Raw genomic sequence first — 22889 nt, 5'->3', positions numbered from 1 at the left:
GTCCGTCACAAACACAAAACAAATGAGCCAGTTAGCTTACCTTACAGTAGCTTGCACCCCGGGAAGGGTAACTTCTCCTTACCCACAACCATTCGCTTGCTCGTTTTGCTTTCAAGAACATGTTACTAACCACCTGCCTTAGACTTCGTCCAAAAATGCCCAATTCAGACAGCAAGCCAATAGCAGGTCTGGCCACAAAACCTTGTGCGCCGATTTCAATAGGCCTTAATCGTGCACTCCAACCTCGCTTGGCTGCCTCCTCTGCTATTTCAGTGTATTTCGCTCTCTTCAGCTCATTGGCCTCTTCCAGTTCAATGAAGTAAACTACCTTCTCTGAATCCAACCACATAAGTAAGTCTGACAGAGAAATTTAAGTGTGAACCCAGAACAGGCAGTTAAGCTAGCTAAATCAGCATTGAGGCATAGGGATATAATTGGCCATGTGCAGCATGGGCACGGGGGTCTAGGGGTGGACATAAGTAAACCCTTGTGGAGCAAGAATTCTGCAGGAAAAAAGAAGAAAATGGTAGTGGAGGAAATGCATAGACAGGAGGAGATAATGTGATGGTTTGCTGAGGAAGATATACATGGAACTTGAAGATACTTGTCTATGATGCATCCTAAACACCGGGCTGGGACATTTCTGCTTGCTAGGTTTTTCTGCTGTTGACTCGCTCAGAGTCCTTGGTGGCCCTGTCAGTGCTTTGCAAAATGTTGCATTAGGACCACAAAAAGTCTACATGAAATAAATGTAAGCATCTGAGATAACATTCATTCCCAAACACCCACTACTACACCCTAGTTTCGGTCTTCAATTTCTTGCATTTCAAGAAAGGTGTTTCAAGTAAGGAAGAGCATGGTTTAGGCTATAAAGGCTAAAAGTAAAGTAAAGTAACTGATCATACTTGTAAAATGTTTTGCTTGGATAAAGGGAGAGTCATTAACCATAAACTGCTCACAATGTAGGTTAATTTGTGGCAATGTGGTTATCACAGAACAAAGACCTATTTTATTCTTACTATTCTTTCTATTCTGTACACTTTTATTTCTTAAAACAAATAAATTACTGTGTATGAAGAGTGTTTCATTAGGAAACTCGATAGTTCGGCCTATTCAAATATTAGAACATTGTTATGGGAGAACATTTTTACATTGGCCGATATATCGGTTATCAGTTTTTGAAAAACTCAAATATCGAAATCACAACCGCTAGGGTGCAATCTACACACACACACACGGATGCACATACACATCCACACACACAAACACACACGCATGCACACACAAACACACACATCCACACACACACACATACAAACACACACACACAGGCACGCACACACTCACACACATACAAGTTGCAAGAGTAGGGGATGGAGTAGGAGATGGAGACAAATTGACAAGTAATTTATTTTCTCCGAGAGGATGTACAGGACTGAGCGGCGGTCATATTTTGTACCACTATGCGGTACATCTAGTTTATTAACTCATTCAAATTAACTTTATACTTAGGGGAACATTTTGCAAACAGTACCAGCCTGCACATAACATGTTTCGTAAACTATCAGAAAACAGAACATAAGTCAGACGGCATAAGCTATTTTGAGAACTCTTTTCCATTTAGATGCTTTTCCGCTGTGACATTAATACTTACAACTGTATAACTGCCTTTAGGATGTGTTTCATTTCAAGCAAAGATATGTGAGAGGTTTAGACATGACGTCAATCTTCCTTAATGTCAAACTTCCTTTCGTGCAAAAACTTTCCTTTTGTGCCAAACCACATACAGAATAACATGTGTCAAGTTGCAACAAGGTACTGTTTGTTGGGAGCTGTCTGATGCTGTAATCCACTCTCTGTTTTTGATGGTGAATAGGCTTGGTTGTTGATTGGTCGTTCTGGGAAATCCCCTACCTATAGCACTAGGAATTTAACACCTCTCCTGTGTATATGAAATAAAATAGATCTTTTCATCCATGTTAATTCATTAGATTTATTTAGTTATATATTTGTGTGGTGTTGCACCATGACCTTCAGCAGAGCTCCATCTCAGGAGGTTCACAGTGCTGAGGCGAGTGAGCACTGACTCACTCAGTGGGATCTGTGGTCTAGACACAAACCATTTAGCCTGGCTCCGCCCTCCTATGTACTTCCACTCAATTTGCATTTCCCTTCAGAACGTCGTCTGGGTCTGCGGTATATTTGCAGGTTTTCTCCTGCAAAAATCTGCAGGTCCAATCAGCGAACAGAGGGAGTGGCTGAGAACGATGACGTTGAGGTTGAGGTCGCTAGTTTGAGCCAGACATACGTCACGACCAAACGTTGGCGATTGGTTATGGCAGATCCAGAGTGGCTCTGGGCAGATCCAATAGTTTTAAACTTCAACAGAGTGCTTGCCTTCAAGGAAGTTAACGCTTGGCAATGGAAAGTGGCCAAACTCTGTACATTATGAAATGTACGAGAGTCTGGTAGGACCAGGCTACAAACCATTGACTTTGCTGCGAAACCCAATTAATTTGCAAATATAGCCGCAAGTGGAAATGGCGGGCCAGATGCACCTGCGTACCGCGACCCGTGACATTTCGGAGTCCAACAATGCACCGACATGTGGTGCGTTTGTCAAATGCAAATGTCTGATGTGTGTGCTATTTGTTTTTGCATGTTTTATACATTGGAAGCACTTACTCACCTTGTGGGTTTGATGTTTTACACTGATGGTAGTCAATAGGTGGCGCTACACCACAAATATGTAGGGTACAATGATATGCTTCCAAGTAATTAATTTATATATTTTGTGATATGCAGTGCAATGCAGATGCAAGAAACAGTTGACATGCACCTAAAATGAATTAATCTAATGAATCTGATATCAATATCCAAAATAAATAATAATAAAAAAAACCTTCTATTGCCAGTTGGTTTATTAATTAGGCATGTAAATATCATAATAATAATATCCAGTATTTTTGAAAGTTTCCAACCAATTAACCAAGGTGTTGTCAATGTCTGGCACATATCCTGTTTGGTCAGCTGGTGGCGCTAGACCAGGTTGGTAGTTGGGACATGTGGATATCATCAGATTTATATTAACTAATATTTTGTTAACAAATTCCAAAAACTATTCTGACTTTGGCCAGCTGTTGGCATTACGCCACACAGGTATATTGGGTGTCTGGATGTCATATGCACCTAATCTGATTAATCTGATTGTGATATCCAACAGAAGTAAAAAAAAAACATTCCTTGTCTTGCCAATTGGTGGCACTTTGCCATGCATCATCATGGTATCCAATATTTTGGAAAATTTCAGATCAATCATTCAAAGCATAGAACATTTCTGGTACATTTCTGGCACATTTCCTGCTTGGCCAGATGGTGGCACTATGCTAGGCATGTGAATTACAGATGTGAATATTATCAAAATCTTGATATCCAGTTTCAGTTTCAGATTAATCAGTTAAGGCATTGCTAATTTCTGGCACATTTACTGCTTGGCCAGGTGGTGGCGCTATGCCAGGCAGGCCTATTGGGTGTCTGGATATCATAATCATAATATCTATTAACCTGAGAAGTTTCAGAACATTCATTCAAAGTGTGGACAAATGATGAAACAATGTCATTTTAATGCATCTGAAGTATTTGGGGAGTTCATTAGCCTTTGTTTTCAAGTAGCAGGGAATTCATGAAGAAAGCGTCGGGAACTCTGCCGCCATTACTTTAAGCCCGCCAACCGACTATACACAATGTGATTGGCCTGATCCTAAGTTTGATTTTTCCAGCTCGCAAGCCAACCGAGAGTTGCTAGACTACCCTGGCTGCAAATTACATTGGCTGCCGCTAGGGTGCAATCTAGATTTCTAGGCTAGGAGTTCATCATCTACAGTACATAATGTCATTAAAATATGAACAGAGAATCCAGAGAAATCTTTGCAAACAAGGGATAGAGCTGAAAAACAATATTGGATGGCCATGGTCTTTTGGACCTCAGATGGTACTGCATTACAACCAGTCCTGTTTCTGTAGAAAATCATTGTATGGGCTCAGGAAAACTTCTGATAACCATTGTCTATGAGCACAGTTTGATACTCAATTCAGAAATACTAGTGTAAACTTTACCGTGCAACAGCCAAAATTGTATTTAGACATGATATAGAAATATCGCCTTCTTATCTGGGCCTGAGCTTGTTTAAAATGGACTGAGGTAAAGTGAAAAAATGTCCTGTGGTCAGACCAATCAAAAAGTGCAATTCCGTTTGTATATACTGTATATAAGTATATATACTCTTTGATCCCGTGAGGGAAATTTATCCCAATCTGTGAATTAGTGAAACACACTCAGCACACAGTGAACACACAGTGAGGTGAAGCACACACTAACCCAGAGCAGTGAGCTGCTTGCTACAGTGGCCCTCGGGGAGCATTGAGGGGTTAGGTGCCTTGCTCAAGGGTAATTCAGCTATTCCTACTGGTCGGGGTTCGAACCGGCAACCCTCCAGTTACAAGTCCGAAGCGCTAACCAGTAGGCCACGGCTGCCCCTATTTTGGAAATCATGAACTCATCTGGGCTAAAGAGGAGAGGGCCTATTCACAGAGGAATAGTCCAGGTGCTAAAATGGCCTGTCTCCAGTCCAGACCTAACAAATTAGGTGCATCATGGAGACATGGAATGACAAACATGATTAAGAATATCCCATACTGTTGAGCAACTAAAATCCTATATCGGGCAGGAATGGGACAACATTTCATTCTCAAAACTCTAACAACTGGTCTCCTCAATTCATAAACATTTACAGAATTGTGTTAAATGAAGAAGTGACGCCAATTTTTCTGATTTGGGGTTGTACTTGTACTCTGCCCAATGACAATGAAGTTGAATCTAATCTGATTTAATCTAATCTAATCTAATCTAATCTAATCATAGAGTGTGGCATTTTATACTGTATGCACTTTTTCAAAAGGATTCTTTACTTGGAGTCTTTACTATCCTACCCCAACCTCTCCCCATCACAAATAAGGCATCAGGGTAACATTTTCAGTCTTAAAAATAATCATGGCAAAAACAGTGAAAACATGCATCATTTTAGATAAGAGGTGGCTTTAGATGTATGGAAGTCTCTTGAATGAGTTATCAATGAAAATCAAAAAGAGATCAAAACAAACAAACACACCCTTAGATCAACAAGTATCAACCTGTATAATCTATGTAAGTTAGTTTGGCAAGATTACTATGACTCAAGCATTTGTAAGTCAAAGTTAGTACAAATTTCAGTTCTTAGCAATAATGGCTTTTCTGAGACGGGCCCAGAACCGGATATTGCTTAGAGCATTCCCCTTCCACTTGAGGTAGGTGTTCTTTTTCAGATACTTATGAAGTCTAAACAGTCTCTTTATTTTCTTATCTTCCACATCTTCCAGAATGATGATGATGATGCTGGCATTTCGCCTCAACACAAGCCAGGATTGTGCCAGTTCAAACTCAAACTGACACCAGGAGCTGTTTAGGAAATGCTGAGACACCACCACAATGACTTTCCGGCTACCCATGATGCCTTCATCCACTATATTGGAGGTAATCGACTTTCCTGCTTGGAAATCTCGCTCATGCAGGCAAAGCTGAATTGGAGGATGTCCTTTCTCAAGGTTTTCCACAAGCTCATCCAACACCCAGGTTTCATCCTTGCTTGAGTAGATCACAAAGGCATCATAAGAGCATTCTTGTTGTCTAGACATTCTGTAGCCTCTTAGCAATATGAAGCAGTAATGTATATAGAACTGGTACTTATACAACAATGCAGACAATAGGAGTACAGTTACAGCTGCTAATATGGACACAGTTATTATCACTCTGTTTCTGTGAACACATTGTGTGGGGTCAAAGTTAATCACTCTGGAGTTCATGGATGAGGATTTGCATGACATTAGTTGAGGATCTTTTAGAACTGACTGATGATTAATAATCCAGGAAATAAATTCAGTCTGAATACAGGAACATTCTATGGGATTGAAGGACAAATCAAATACTGAAAGATCCGCAGGGATATTCTGAAGAACGCTTGGAGAGATGCCAGCTATGTGGTTATTATCTGCATGCAAAGACTTTAGTTTCGATAAACTAGGACCTGTGAGAAAGTCCATTGTGATCAATTTGTTCCCACTAAAAATCAAATGTTTTAAATGATGTAGATCATGAAAAGAATTTAAGGGTATGTTTTCAATGGCACAATTTGAAAAGTCCAGGACCTCCAAAGTTGTGAGATTTAAAAATAATTGGCTAAAAATGCCTTTTGCAAAGCTGTTGCCAGCCATTTTCAATTCTTTCAGACTGCTGAAGCCATGAAAAAGTTTGGTATTAAATGTAATTTGTGAATAGGATAGGTCCAGATATTTCAAATACTTAAGATTTTCCATAGCATCACTGTGGTCATTTTCAAATATTACTTTTGTGTTATGGATATCCAATACTTCAAGAGTTGGATGATTTAAAAGTCCAAATAGTCTAATTGTTACTGCTGAATTCACACTCAGGTTTAGATACCGGAGATTAGGAGTACCAACAAATTCTAAATCACAACAATCTATGGTCAGTACATTCCTACTTAGATCAAGGTACTCAAGACTGGGTAAATCAACTAATTTTTGAAATACTAAAAGGCGATAATTGTTATTGATGACTAGTCTTCTTAAGCTGTGTTGGTGAGAGAGTTGGAGTCCTGGTAGGGTGAACATTTTTCCATTAACCACAATCATTTCTTTGAGATTTTGAAAATGAAAATGTTCCCAAGTTTCTAATACAACTCGACTCAGATAGATTTTTGAACAATTAGCCATGCAACGAAGAATATGACTTGGTAGGTGAGAAGGATTAGATTGATGTAAATATATCTCTTGAAAGTATATGACACAAATGTAATCTAGAAGTAGGCCTACTGTTTCTTGCCAGGTGCTTTCCTCGAAATTTCCAATTTTCAATCTTATCACGTTTAAACCACTGAGACCTCCAGTAATATCTCTAACAACTGTGGACGAGATGAAGGTGTCAAAGAGATTGATCTCTTTAAAATAAAGACCTGCAAATGCTCCTGTTTCTATGAAGGATATAGGGTTTCTGGACAATATCAAAGTTACATTGCTACCCATCTGACGCAAAACAGAGGTGTCATCAGCTCTGATAACAGATATGTTGTTTCTATGAAGGTCCAGTAAAGTGAAACCTTTGAAAGTGACACTATACGTTGGAAGGGCCACACATAATATTCTGTTTGTTCCAAGTTTCAACTCCTTTAGGCTTGTTAAATTCTGTAAATTCAGACTATCCAGTGAAAGCAGACCGATTTCTACTAGAACAAGCTTGTGTATTTTTTCCAAAACATTAATGCTGCTTCTTCCAAAATATTTGAGTGGATTTCCAGTGAGAACCAAAACAGACAAATTCCTTACATTAAAGAAGGCCCCATTGTCAATGTTTTGTATGTGACATCTGTCCAAAAGAAAAGCAGAAAACAATAATTTAAACCACCATTTTAAACCATGAAAACACATAATTGGGTCCACAGTGTGCATCAATTTGCATTGTCAATGTGTATAATTCTGCATCAGTATAATTCTGCCTAAGGAATTAAAGGTGCCCTGCCACACAAAACCGTTTTTACTTGCATTTTTTTTTATCATGTTAGGTCAATATGTGTTTATGCTACAGTTATGTTGTGAATGTGAAAACAAACAGCTACCTCCTCTGTCAGCTCTAGCCACTGAAAAGAAATAAGCAGAGAAATTAGGCCAATTGCAAAAGCTCTTCAGATTGACGTGGAATTTATGAGCTCATTACTATTTATGAGTTTGCCCAGTTGAGACCGTGCCCACAAAATTTGTTTAGCTCTATGACAGTTTTAGTAGGCCTATGCAAGGATGGCTGAATGCCAACGGACTTGTGCGCTTATGCACGAATAGAACTTCAACAATGCATTTTGCCCAAGAACCCAGACTTGAGGATCAAAAGGCTTCAGTTTATTTTTTGGAACAATGCTACAGGCTTCACAAAAAGGTTGCTGTTGAAGCCTGGAGCAGTAGGCTACCATCGCAGTAGTCTACGACCAGTGCCTGTAAGTAAAACGTTATTGTCAACTCAAGGAAGTGCTACTATATTATACAGGTTTAATGAACTCGGTAGCATAGCAGGTTTTATTTATGCACATTTGGACAATGCTAGCACTCGCTAGCCAAGCTAAGTTCATGCCATGAAGTTAAAATTAGTTGTCATGTTATGGACGAAACCTACTAGCTGTTAGCCAATCAGAGTCAAGCAGCTTAGCTCTTGAATATTAATGAGAACTGGCGCAAATTGAGCCAGTCTTTGTGCAGGCTTTAAATACCATGCTAGAATGGCTTGAAACAAGGTAACATGTTTTCAACAAAGAATGTTACAGAGTCCATGGTAGAACTTCAGACATTACCACAAAGTAATGAAATATGTGTGGCAGGGCATCTTTAAGTAAAACAAAGAAGCTCTCCTTTTACCTTGTGAGATCAAGATGTTGTAGTAATGGTAATCTCGGGAACATGTGTCTCTGCAGTGTTGTGAGGTAATTAAAACTGAAGTCCAAATGTTGTGTGGAGGGAGGGATACTGGTTGGTATGTAGCTCAGGTTTCTCCTGAAGCATGAGTATTGGAGACTGGGGATGACCTGAAAACAAGAGAGAGTTTTTAAAGTTTATGTATATACATTGAGACAGAATTAGGCACTATTTATTCCATCTGAACGAGACATGATACTATACCTCTAAGCAATCTCCCGGGTCTTTTATTATCTTGGCTCCACATAGACTAGTGAGAATCATCCACATGACTGACAGTGTAAACCGGTATACTGTCAAGGCAGCCATTTGCAAATAAGCAGAGGGACACCTGACAAAACAGGTCTGCTTAAAAAGGCAGAAGGCAGGCTTTCATGAGAACTGATGAGGAACTAAAGCCACATCACTAGGATCTCTCAAACGCAGACAATACTTTACCAAAGTGGCCTGTGTCTTTGGGGAAGGAAACAAAGTGATGGGGTGAAGTTTGGGACTCTTGTTGTAATGTTCTTTGGTTAGTTCAGCTATAGTTCAGTCAGCCTCAGTGATTTTTGTATTTATTTTTTTTGTCATTGTTGCTTACATGCTTTGTATGCTGGAACCTCTATGAGAATGTCATTAGAGGGAAACCAGGGAAACGAAATAAATACATATGTTGCCATTCATAAGTGTTTTGAGTTGCATATGAGTTGTTCATTACATCACTTGTTTATCGTTACACATGGCAGAGTGGAATTCTTAATTTGGATGACTGTGAAAGCAACATTTAAAGTTAACTGGGATTCAATTATCATAGGCACCAGTTTGATATATCCTATATCGACCTGGTTGACCTATGTTGAGTGGTGCTCTATACAAATACACCTTACTTTTTAAATGTCTTTCAATGGTGGTGTGTCCTTTCTACGACGGAGTATTAGGGCCACACATGAAGAAGAAAAAATATTTTTGCCATGACTAGATTAATCTCGACGTGTCGACTTTAAAGTCGCCATGTCGACATTAAACTCGACATTTCGAGAATAAAGTTGAAATATATCAACTTTAATCTTGACGTGTCGACATTAAACTCAACATTTTGAGAAGTTTGGAGAGAGAATGACCGTTCCAAAGTACAACCGGGACGATTGAAAAGGAGGACGAATTAAATATTCCAGTTTTCTTCAAATGCAACAACGATAGACATATACATAATTTGCACAAAACATAGAACATATTAACCTCCATTGCTCAGCCAATTACTTTCAGCAATAAATGCGATGGTCAAAGGTAACTTCATTAGTGGTTTATTTATTTATAGTAGGCCTATTATTAAAGAGTGTTTTTCATCTAAAGGTTCGACTTCATGCTTATTCAGTAGCTTAGACTAGGCATATTAGTGCTCTCCCCAATCCCAGACTTTCACATTGCATGTTTGTTTGTAATGAATGCAAGCCCTATTGCTGAATGTCTATGGAGGGACGAATGAAGCTGTCCTTCCGACCAGGCAGCAGGCCATGTATTCTAAGTAAATTCACACATATCTGTGTTTATAGCCTAGGCTACTATATTTCATGTAGGTGAGACAGTGACACTGCAGGGCAGTTATTTGGATGTGTGGTGGCCTTACCCACGTAAAAACAGAGTGAAATAACATTTTGTACTATAGAAACTGTAATAGAAATTATATCATTGGAAACATGTATTATTCTAGCTATATAAATGGCATAGTGCATGGTATTTCCATAACTGCGAGATAACCTACGCGCTCATGATGACAATGAGTTGTTAACAGACAAGACATAGCAGCAATCTATCTGAAATAGGCCTAGGCTATACCATGATCAGCTGTGTTAACTTGCTACGGAGGCAAAGCAGTTGCCAAACCAAACTGTGACACAGTTGGTATGGATGCTCTCAATGTTGCAGCGGTAAGAAGTTCACCAGGATGTGAGGAGACAGGTGGCCCTTCTCAAGTCTCCTCAGGAAGAAGAGAAGCTGGTGAGCCTTCTTGATCAGGATAGAGGTGTTGAGGGTCCAAGAGAGGTCCTCAGAGATGTGGACACCCAGAAACTTGAAGCTGGTGACACGCTACACCTCAGTCCCATTGATGAGAATATGTGTGTGTGCTAGCTTTAGACTTCCTGAAGTCCACAATGAGCTCTTTGGTCTTCTTGGTGTTGAGAGCCAGGTTGTTGTCAGTTCACCACGATGTTAGGTGCTGGACCTCCTCCCTATTGGCCGTCTCATCGTTGTTGCTGATGAGACCAATCACCATAGCGTGGTGGTAATGGTGTTAGAGCTATGTACAGGTGTGCAGTCGTAGTGAAGAGGGATTAAAGGAGAGGGCTCAGCACACATCCCTGTGGTACACCGGTGTTCAGGGTGATGGTTGAGGAGGTGTTGTTATCTAACCTAACAGACTGAGGTCTGTTGGTTAGGAAGTCCAGAATCCAGTTACAGAAGGAGGTATTAATGCCCAATCAGTTTGCTTGCTGATCAGTTTGGAGGGGATGATGGTGTTGAATTCAGAACTGAAGTCAATGAACAGCATTCTCACATACTGGTGTTGCTATTGTCAAGGTGGGACAGGGCAGAGTGAAGTGCAGTAGAGATGCCATCCTCCGTGCTCCTGTTCTGACGGTATGCGAATTGGAAGGTGATGGTGGTAAGCAGGTCTTGAGGTGGGCCAGGACCATCCTCTCAAAGCACTTCATGATGATGGGGTTGAGTACAACTGGACGGAAGTCATTAAGACGCGGAGTGTTTTGGCACCGCCACGATGGAGGTGGTTTTAAAGCATGCGGAGACAGCTGCCTGGGTTTGTGACAGATTAAATATGTCAATCCAAACTTTAGACAGCTGCACAGCACAGGCCCTGTCAATTTTCTCTCTTTTGAAATAGCATTTAAAAAAAACATGAATAAAGGAGGGTTCACTAGTTCACATTCCGTAATTCCGTAGAAAAGCTGCGGCGCTAGTGCTCGGTTGATCGGCTATAGTAGGAGAGGAAAGATAAACTGATTGTTGGAGAAGGCGACGACGCAGGTCTGCTTTCCTTGCGAAATGAGGGCAATCGATACTACATCCAACTCTGCTCTAATCAAAGATATGGTCCGCGGAGTAGCTCTCCTTCTTGCAAGCAGAGTGACGCCGATGCTGCAGCTTCGCCAAATAGAGGCAGACTGCGAATAAAAACCTGTCTGATTGAAGGAGGCGTGGCAAATTCCGTCATGCTCCTCCCGAACTTCCGTTTGTAAACGCCATTTATATTATAGACTTATAATACTTGCTTCCTGTCACAAAAATATACTTAAAGAAATTCACTGTGCTATCGAAACACTCACTCTGCCATGACAGCTAGCACACACACTGGCTTCTTGTGCAAGGTTATCTTACATGTTGCCAGAGACTTTACAAAACTAATTAAAGACACAGTTAAAAACAAAACACAGTTAGACAAGCACCTTCGCTTTGGTGGCAACGGGAGAGTCAAGATGCACATTTTATTCTGCTGTGAGTTGGGCAGCTGTAGTGGTATGGGTTTTTTTTGTAATACAATCCGTCTTAGCACACATATATTCCTTTCAGACAGCTTCCTCTTGCATTGTCCTGTTGGATGTTGTTCGTTCATCTTTCATCATGGTATACCAACATTACCATCGAGACCGTGGCTTTCAAAACACCACTTGATGTCCTGGTCACAGATGTGCCAGCAAGACACGCAAATAATCCTCATTTCAACTCTGTAGCATTTTACAGCTGTTTTGCTCTGCTAGTGCAACCTTTACACTCTTTTTTTACTGATATGTTGTGAAATCTGTAAATATTGGCCAAATCATTGTGGTGCTGTTGAATATTGAAAAGCAGAACTGCACTAAACACAGACAGACATGGTCTTAGCTTTTGCAAAGGGGGAGCATGAGAAAGGGGGAAGTATCAGACAGTAGGCCTATCAGAGCACCGCCTGGTATGACTCGACGCCAGGGACGGGATTGCAGATGACCATATGAAACTTGGCAGGTTTTTCCTTTGTGAGAGTTTTGGAACATGTAGGTGTCCAGATGATAACCCATTATAATGTTGATGATGGGTTTTTTTTCTTTAGAAAAAAAGTTTTTGACCTGGATTTTTTAAATTACTAATCCTGCTTATATATGTTGAACACCAGCAATATTGTCAGTGAATGTTAGGCTAGCAGTTCTTACAGACTTGCCAAAAAGTAACCGAACCTAAGTTACCGTTACACCCCTAATAGGATATCAAACATTACTTGACTTAATGGAAGAACAAACCACTCCCTTTCCAAATAAAGTTGCTTAAATGTGCTCTAAGCAATGTTGCACAGTTTCTAAGATAAAACATTCTGTCTCTGTGGAAAGTCCAGGCTCCAAAAAAGGCAACAAAAACAACTTGATCCAACCTGAACCATGAAAACAACAGCCTCCTGGTCCCAATTTTCCTGCCGGAGGAGGCCTGGTGTGACCTCACCATCCACCTACCGGGGGGTGCTGCTCAAAGAGGTCCACATCCAGCCTCACCTAGCCTTTGCCAGTGAGTCTTTCACACTCACACTCACACACACACACACACACACATACACACACACACACCTATTGTGCTTGTGCTCTTCAGAATATCCATATCCATTCTTACTGCCGGGAGGGCTACACTGGGCACGTATTTGTTTGTGGGACGCTGTCCTGCCGCAACAATTAGCCTCCACTATAATCAACAAGACGTGATGGCACAGATGCAGAAAAAAATTAGACCAGTCTTCTAAAAACATTTTACGCTTACAATGGGAGCTTCAGATACAAATATGTAGCCTCCCTGTTCCACTTCCTCTGCTCTCTCGCCCTCTCATAGCCTTTGTTCTCATGTCTGAGAAGTTACGCAATCAGCGACATGTGTTTTTTGTTCCTCATTGTTATTTCAGGAAAACCTACACAATGCCCTGTATTGTGCAAATAAATGAAGGCTTTTATGAAGTTTGTCAGTTTATCTAAAATGACATCTCTGCGTGCACACAGAAGTACACTCCCAATCATGTGGATGATTTTTACTGTATGGGCAGTGAAAATGAATGAGGATACTGAGGCATGCTTGGAGGTATAGTAATGTATCATTCAGTTTGTATAATATGTCTAATTTTGTGTTAGTTCTGCGTATGCATTAACTTTAAAAACACTCTTGTTTTCAGGTCATCCCCAGTCTCCAATACTCATGCTTCAGGAGAAACCTGAGCTACATACCAACCAGTATCCCTCCCTCCACACAACATTTGGACTTCAGTTTTAATTACCTCACAACACTGCAGAGACACATGTTCCCGAGATTACCATTACTACAACATCTTGATCTCACAAGGTAAAAGGAAGGGTTTTTTGTTTTACTTAATTTATAGATATGATTATCTAAACTGACACTATAAGGACAATATGCACAATGTGAAGATTATGTGACACTGTCCTATGGTTTTGTGTCTCTTTTTCAAACAGATGTCACATCCAACACATTGACAATGAGGTGTTCTTTAATGTAAGGAATTTGTCTGTATTGATTCTCACTGGAAATCCAGTGAAATATTTTGGAAGAAGCAGCATTAATGTTTTGGAAAAAATACACAAGCTTGTTCTAGTCAACATCGATCTGCTCTCCATGGACAGTCTTAATTTACAGAATTTAACAAGCCTAAAGGAATTAAAAGTTGGAACAAACAGATTATTTTCTTTGGCCCTTCCAACGTATGCTGTTAGTTTCAAGGACTTCACATTACTGGACCTTCATACAAACAACATATCTGTCATCAGAGCTGTTCACACTTCTGTTTTCGTCAGATGAGTAGAAATTTAACTTTAATATTGTCCAGAAACCCAATATCCTTCATAGAAACTGGAGCATTTAATGGCCTTTATCTGGGAGAGATCAATCTCCTTGACATAATCTCATTCACAACTGCAAGAGAAGCTCTTGGGGGTCTTAGTGGATTGAATGTGAAGAAGTTGAAAATAGGACATTTCACAGAGGCAGGAAGGATCCAAATTAATCCAGATTCTTTGGACAGCCTTTGTTTCATAAACTTCGAGGAGATATATTTTCATCAGTCCTACTATTTCAACCTACCTAGTCACATCCTTCTTTGCATGAGAAATTCTACAAAAATTGTTCTGACCAAAGTTGGAATAGTTAACAGGAACATGTGTATTTTCCAAACCTTAAAGAGATTGTTGTTGTTAAAGGAAAAATGGCCAGACTACCAGACCTTCTTCTATCTCATCAACACAATTTAAAGAAACTGGTCATCAGTAACAATATACATCCCCAGAATTTAAAAGCTTTGCTGATTTGCCTAGTCTAGACTACATTGATCTAAGTCATAATAATTTCATAATGAATTGCTGTGATGATGAATTTATTGGCGTCCCTAAACTCAGGTATCTAAATCTGAGTGAGAATGCAAAGGTTAAAATTAGGGTCTTTGGTCTTTTAAATCAGCCATCTCTAGAAATATTGGATCTTCATGGCACAGAAGTAGAAGTTGAACATGATTCAGCTGTTATGCAAAACCTTAAGAGTTTAAAAACTCTCAACCTTTCCAACTCAAAATTACCTTTAAAAGCATAGGGTTTTTTTATGGTTTGAGCAGACTGAAAGAATTGAAAATTGCTGGCAACAGCTTTGCAAAAGGCATTTTTGGTCAATTATTTTTAAATCTCACAGCTTTGGAGCTCCTTGACATTTCAAATTGTGCCATTGAAGACATACCCTTGACTTCATTCCAGGATCTACATTATTTAAAACATTTGATTCTTAGTGGGAACAAACTGACCACAATGGACTTTCTCACAGGTCTTAGTTTATCAAAACTAAAGTCTTTGCATGCAGATAATAACCACATAGCCAGCATCTCTCCAAACATTCTTCAGAATCTCCCTGCGGATATATTGGTATTTGATTTGTCCTCCAATCCCATAGAATGTTCCTGTTCTCAGATTGTATTTATTTCCTGGATCATTAATCATCAGTCAGTTCTAAAAGATCCTCAACTAATGTCATGCAAATCCTCATCCATGAACTCCAGAGTGATTTACTTTGACCCCACACACTGTGTTCACAGAAACAGAGTGATAATAACCGTGTCCATATTAGCAGCTGTAATTGTACTCCTATTGTCTGCATTGTTGTATAAGTACCAGTTCTATATACATTACTGCTTCATATTGCTAAGAGGCTACAGAATGTCTAGACAACAAGAATGCTCCTATGATGCCTTTGTGATCTACTCAAGCAAGGATGAAACCTGGGTGTTGGATGAGCTTGTGGAAAACCTTGAGAAAGGACATCCGCCAATTCAGCTTTGCCTGCATGAGCGAGATTTCCAAGCAGGAAAGTCGATTACCTCCAATATAGTGGATGAAGGCATCATGGGTAGCCGGAAAGTCATTGTGGTGGTGTCTCAGCACTTCCTAGACAGCTCCTGGTGTCAGTTTGAGTTTGAACTGGCACAATCCTGGCTTGTCTTCAGGCGAAATGCCAGCATCATCATCATCATCTTGGAAGATGTGGAAGATAAGAAAATAAGGAGACTGTTTGGACTTCATAAGTATCTGAAAAAGAACACCTACCTCAAGTGGAAGGGAAACGTTCTAAGCAATATCCGGTTCTGGGCTCGTCTCAGAAAAGCCATTATTGCTAGGAACTGAAATTTGTACTAACTTTTACACATGCTAAACATATTAATCTTGCCGAACTATAGAACTTACATAGTTCAGAGAGAGGTTGATGATAGATGTGGATCTAAGGGTGTAATTGTGTTGATCTCTTTTTGAACTGATTGATACCAGTCATTCAAAAGACTTCCATAAATCTGCAAAAACCACCTGCCATCTAAAATGATGCTTTTTTTTCACTGTTTGTTTTTTTCCCCCTGCATCCCGTGGAACCAATCAAATCGATTATTTAAACTGGGGCTCTAGCACCTGCCCTTTGCCCCTTTGATGTCCAAGTGCCCTTTTGACAAGACCCGTTTTTTACTTTTTAAAATTTGTAATACTTCCGCTAGTTCCAACATGAATATTCGCTAAAATGTCTCATTAATAGTTTGTGAAATTAGAAATGTACAAAAATAACTATTTTCTGTGTTAATTGAAATGCCTTCCGGCCACCAATCCGTGACGTCATACATTCAGTGAACTCTCAGAAATTGCACGCAGGCACAGTGCTGCAGGAGACTTTTGGGAGCACGGTAAGGTCACTTGGCAGTTAGCCTGAACATCTGAACATGCAATAGTATTCAGCTTAGAGATAGAGAATAAAATGTTTAAAGTTGTTTCATGTTTAATGAAGTAGGCTATCAAACCCGTTTTAACCATGTCAACCTGGCAGCTTCGAAAATCTAAGGCTGAACGTTCATAACATATTCTGTTTAGGTTACTATGTTATAGTACCTTAGGTTAGTAGACCTAGTTCATAAAACAGAGTAGGCAAACCTTTTCTAAATCGTCATAAGCCGACGACATAGGCTACTGTAGTTGTTTAACTAACCCAACTCCACACGTCGTTTTCTGTTTACTGTAGGCTACATTACGCATAATTTCACTCAGTGGCCACACGCACAGCATGTGAATCTGCAAGACACCAGCTTGCTAATGGTGGTAGTTCACTAGCCTGGCCTTGGCCTGTCTACGTACTTCCGGTCGATTTCTTTTCCCTACAGTACTCCATCTGGAATAGGTTGATTCACGCTCGTTTACTTCGGCAGTTGGGCAGCCGACCAACCAGCGAACAGTGGGCGTCCCTGAGAAGCGATTAATGCACCCAGGCATGGTGTTTCAATTACTATGCCCCCCCTGAAGCAGATCGGCTTGGAATACATCAACGTAGGGAGCGAAAATGACTTATACTTATGAAAATCTTTGAGCAAATGTAAATAATAGTTTAGCCTATTAACAGGAGTGTCATGAACGAAGTCACAGTGGAGTAGGATGTTATATGTCAGCTAAACTTTAGTCATAGATTTTGTCACTAAAGGCTCTGAACGTACCGAGTCAAACTGTAGTTTAGTAGGCTACATGGTCGGGTCAAAATCGCTATTTTTCAAACACTAAGAGTTTCGACATAACTTGAAACTTTGATCGAAGCATCATCAGTGTCTCTACATATGAACTTCGAGCATTAAGAACATTGTTTGTGTACACATAGTTTACTAAAAAAGAAAGATTTTGGACAACTCACTCCTTGCAAGATGGCAAGATGGCAGCGCGAGCAGAAAAAACAAGTGAGTTGTTCAAAACCTCTCTTTTTAGTAAACTCTGTGTACACCCAACAATGTTCTCAATGCTCGAGTTCATAATGTAGAGACACTGATGATACTGATCAAAGTTTCATGTTGTGTCGAGCCTTCATAGTATTTTGAAAAATAGCGATTTTGACGCCATTGTATCAAAAAAAAGTAGTAGCCCTATAGGAATCCCATTCAAAGGGTAATTTCACCCAAAACGACAACGCATACAAGCGCTTTGGACGTACTTATGCATTTATATGAAAGTTTGACTTGGGTACATTCACAAAACACTATGGGGGTGTTCGAAACGGGTAAAGTTGCTGCCTTTTAAGATATCTAACTGGGGAGCAAGGCAGCAAGTGCGGTTCGAAACCGAAAAAACAAATTCTGCTGCCTTTTAAGATATCTTAGAATTCCCAAATAACGGTCATTTTTGAAGGAGGCATCGATGCACACTTCATGCTGCCTCCTACCCATAATCCCTTGCGGCAACGTCTGAAACAGCTGTGAAAGGTAAACAAACATGGCGGATGACATCGGTAATGGCTGCTGAATCTGTTTAAAATGTCATTTGTGTGATCTTATTTTGCTCAGATTTGCAGATTACAGATTAGAAATAAACAATTTACTCTCTGATTATGCCATTGTTGTAACCATTAATAGCGTCTGGTCTGATATATCTGCCGGCCGTAAAACTAATTTATACCGTTAGCCTGCTAGCTTACGTAAGCTAATTTAGTTTAACGTCAGGCCTTTGCTAACGTCATACCGTAGTGTTAACCAAAGATTCTAGAGTGCTACGCTCATTTTTAAAAGATGCATTTAATCCAAAGTCATGTCTAGTGAGACAGCTCTCTATGTAGGGAGGGAGGCAGTAAGCAGCTGTCTCCCGTTTGGAACACACCCAATATGATGCATTTTGGCGAGAGTTATGCAGATAAAACGTTGATAAGATGCACCCGTGCTTGTTATGGGCGTGCTGCAGAGAAACTTCTCTGTATGACGAAACGCCGGTTGTTAGTGATTGGTTCAAAGCGGTTCAAAGGAACTCCAATGATTTTAAACCTCAAAACTGTGCCCTCCCACCCGGAAATAAACGAACGCCTATGGATCTAGGCCAGACTCTCTGCGAAGTCAGAGAGTCTGGTTTCCAGGCTAGTAGTTCACTGTGATAAACATTAAAATTATAGCCTGACAAGCCAGACTAGGCAATAACATATTTGCTGCCGCTAGGGTGCATCTAGATTTCTTGGCTATTAAAATTAGCTTTGAATTTAATCAATAAGATGTAGCCTTTTAGCCTATGATCTCTGAGTAGACAATAGCCTAATGAAAACTGAAAAGACCTATCTGTCTGTGCCCTGGCTACAGTAGGCCTACAGTACATGCACTCCTATTGAATTTTCAGAACCAAGGAGAGAAATTAGAAAAATGTGTTACAGCTCTGTCTGCTATTTACACCCATTTTTCTTGATACATAATGAATAAATATGAAAATGTATAAAATGTTTATAAGTATATTAGACTACTTTGCATATTGCTAAACCATATAATAGCCTGTCCCACCATCATCATTGAAATAGCATAATGCTAGAATTTAAATGCAAAAAAAAAAAAAAAATGTCCAGCTCAGGTTCAGATGATTAAAGCTTTATAAGTTCCAGTTTACACCATATTCTCTATTGGGTTGTAATCAAAAGTTTTAAATAAAGTTAACACGTTTTCTGAAAATTTTATTCCATGTGCCCTTTTTTTTTAATTTGAGCCCCTGCCCCTTCAAAAGTCTCTGCACGCCCCTGAGTAGTAGTACTTATTAGGGTAGTAATGGCTCAGTCCAATAGTGAGGACAATAGTGGCTCTTTTTGATTTCTGTTACTGCACAGGTTTATATATATCCAATCCGTTAACAGTGCCCTTAACAAGAGTAGCATGAGTGCCCAATTTCAGTGCCATGTCCCCTGATAGCTGGTGAAACTGAGGAAATAGCCTGACCTGACCAGACTGCACAAGCATAACATACGACACAAATCCAAACTCCACATTTCAGTCCATAATACAGGAATGCTTCTGCTAGCTAACAGAAATGGCATGTTTTTAATACCCAAATAACTAATTTAATTTGAAACCTTAAAGAGGATGTAAAACAACTTTATACTCAACTCCATAACCAACAAACATACCGAAGGTTTACTTGTCTCAAGTATCATCTCTTTTTCGTTGAGTGTTGAGATGTTCTACTCAAGCCCTTTTTCGTCTTAATCACACCTCTTGTTTGCATGAAAATTATTTGCATGAGGTTTGGAATTATGGCAGGATCAATTACATGATAACTCTAATCAGACAAAGGTCAACTATTGCCTTTAAAAATGTGCATTCCATCTTTGTTGTAACAGAAGTTGTTTTTTTTTTTTTTTAAAACTCATCAACTACTTCACTTGAATAATAAACAGTATGTGTCTACTCAAGTTATGCTGACTTTAAAATTGCTGAAGATGGAGTTCTGCTGAAGGTCCTGTCATAGTGCAACACCACACAAATACACATGTAAATAAAGATGAGAATTATTTTAGAAAGAATTTACATGGATGAATAGATTTAAAACAGAGTTTGAGTGACAGCCGAAGACAGTTCCCAATAAACAGCAGCTTGAAATTGTGATAATAGACAAGTTTCGACAAGTGTTGTTTGTTCCCCATTCTACTGCACTAAAGGAAGTTTGACATCAAGGAAGATTGACGTCACATGTTCTTTGATTCCATTTAGAAAATGCTCACATATCTTTGCTTGAAATGATCAACATGTTCTGCTCAGTTTAAAGTAGTTTGATAGTTCAGTATCAATAGATTGATTGATCATGTATTGTTCAATTTGATTTTAAAATGTACTTAGAGTATGATTATTGGATCATAACATACCAAACAGGTGATGTATTAAGCACATGACTCTTATATTGCCAGATTTCAGAAAATCTCACACAAAATATATTTTTACTGGCATACATGAATACAAAAACGTGAAAACTATTCATGAGACGAAAATAGTTTATCCTCGATATAAACATGCAATTATTAAATCATACTTTCACAGATATGTCCAGGAAAAAAATGAGATATAGCATGTTTAGATGCTAATGAAATTGAAAAAAAAAGTTTTAAAAGTAAACATAGTAAAATTAAACTGAAAATATCCTAGACCCAAAAGCGCTAAGCATGCTTTCATATCTTCATATCATTCAATTTGACTGTCCACACAGTAGCAAAAATCATGCACATATAAAAACGGATATTTAGGCCTATCCGACCTGATTTCAAGCTTAGTGCATTAGCCGAGTGTGGAGACAGTTCTGAAACTGTCATAATCAAACACACTGGTGTGCTTGAGTGAGAGCCAGGCTTCTTTGGTGTTAGTACTATTTATGATGATTTACACAGGGGCCATATTTTGTAAAGGTCTGCCAGGGAAATTTGTTGTTATTGAAAATTGTTTTTATGAATGGTGTGCTTTCTCACAAAAGCATAGATTCACTGTGCTCAACTAGCTCATTCACCTTCACCAACCTATGAGCCTAGCCAGTCACGTCAGTGGCACGCTGAGGGCCTTCTCATCTGCTGATACAGCAACAGGAGAGTCCTCCACTGCTATCCTGCTCCTCATTGCCTTGATCAAGAGACATGTTCCCCCTGTCCACCCCCTAATAACACCCCTGTCCAATGTACATTTCAACAGGTGTGTTTGTAAAAAACTAGATGGTGCATCCAGCACATTTTTTCCACAAAAATAAGTCACACTTATTGTGTTAATTTCCTACTTTGTTCCTTTTGTGTTTAATTGAGTTTGTGCAGAGTGTGTGGTTGTTTTTTGTGTGTGTTTTGTGTGTGTTTGTGTGTGTGTTTTGTGTGTATGTGTGTGTGTGCTTGTGTTTGTGTATGTAGGTGTGTTTGTATGGGTGCATGTGTGCATGTGTTTGTGTGTGTGTGTTCACATGTATGTATGTATGTGTGCATGTGTGTGTGTGTGTGTTGTTCTGTGTGTGTGTGTGTTGTTATGTGTGTCTTTATGTATGTGTACATAAATAAAGCAAATCAGGGAACCACCTACTCTTTGCGATAAGTAGTAGTGATAATGAAATGGGTTAACATGACCCTGGAGGCAAACATACGCAAAAAATTGGTCATCCTAGGCCCTACGGTTCTCAAGATATTCACAGAAAACTCTGTTGGTGTACGGTCACTAAATGTACACATAAATTAATTTACTGTATGGCCCCCCATGAACGAAAGTCCACGAAACTTGGCATGCATTCAGAGGGTGTCATAATGATCTTACACTTTCAATGTCGTGCAGTTTTGACCATGTCCAGTCCAGCGGGGGGGGCTACAGATCAAAACGGAAAACAATGGTTTCATGCTATCCTTATGGGGCTACATGCCCACCAAGTTTCGTGCACCCCGGTCTTTCAGTGTCCCGGGAATCCTTGACGGAAAATTGGCCATGCGGAAAAAAAAACAACCTGCTTCGCTGCGCGCCGGTCATAATAATCGAACATCATCTTACCTTTCTCTATTGGAATAAATATTGTTGTAACTTGCATTAATATGTTATTCATTATTTATTACTATATTATGGGTTGTTTCATTCACTGAAGTCTTCTCACTTATCCATTGGATGAAGAATGTGCCTTATACTTTACACTCTTAATACTCGGCATTTGTGACCTGAATTAACCTGTGCTTGCATGTTCAGATGTCATGTAGCCCAAGGCAAAGTTGATCTGTGCATGCTTTGACCAACGTTTGATTTTTAGATATTGAAAGCAAATTAATTATTTATGAGGTGCTGTTACATTAGAAACTCCAAAGTTGGACATCATGTATCAAGAGCCAAGAAGTCAAGAGTCCAATAAGTATGTGATATTACATATTGTTACGTAGGTTGTTTCACTGTACTTCATTATGTAGATACACTGGAATAAGGACCCCTTAAAATAAAGTATTACCATATATATATCAGGGTTGTGCACAATTCGAAATGCAATTCTGCTTCCTGTTTGCTA

The 22889-nt window shown here is 39.5% G+C and overlaps 1 protein-coding gene across 1 annotated transcript; it reads right to left on the bottom strand.

The window, feature by feature from the left end:
• Positions 1-5265: 5265 nt before the first annotated feature.
• Positions 5266-16093, bottom strand: LOC125311270 (toll-like receptor 4). The gene is made up of 4 exons (XM_048269166.1): positions 15953-16093; positions 8515-8681; positions 6901-7477; positions 5266-5778 (listed from the first exon to the last, which is right to left on the bottom strand). Exons 1-4 carry the CDS (start codon positions 15995-15997, stop codon positions 5266-5268), a joined length of 1302 nt encoding a protein of 433 aa, XP_048125123.1. The 5' UTR covers positions 15998-16093.
• Positions 16094-22889: the final 6796 nt, after the last annotated feature.

The sequence above is a fragment of the Alosa alosa genome, chromosome 18 (genome assembly GCF_017589495.1).
Source record: "Alosa alosa isolate M-15738 ecotype Scorff River chromosome 18, AALO_Geno_1.1, whole genome shotgun sequence".
NCBI lineage: Eukaryota > Metazoa > Chordata > Actinopteri > Clupeiformes > Clupeidae > Alosa > Alosa alosa.
The sequence above is the reverse complement of the archived record's forward strand: the minus strand, read 5'-3'. Positions and strand labels throughout refer to the sequence as shown.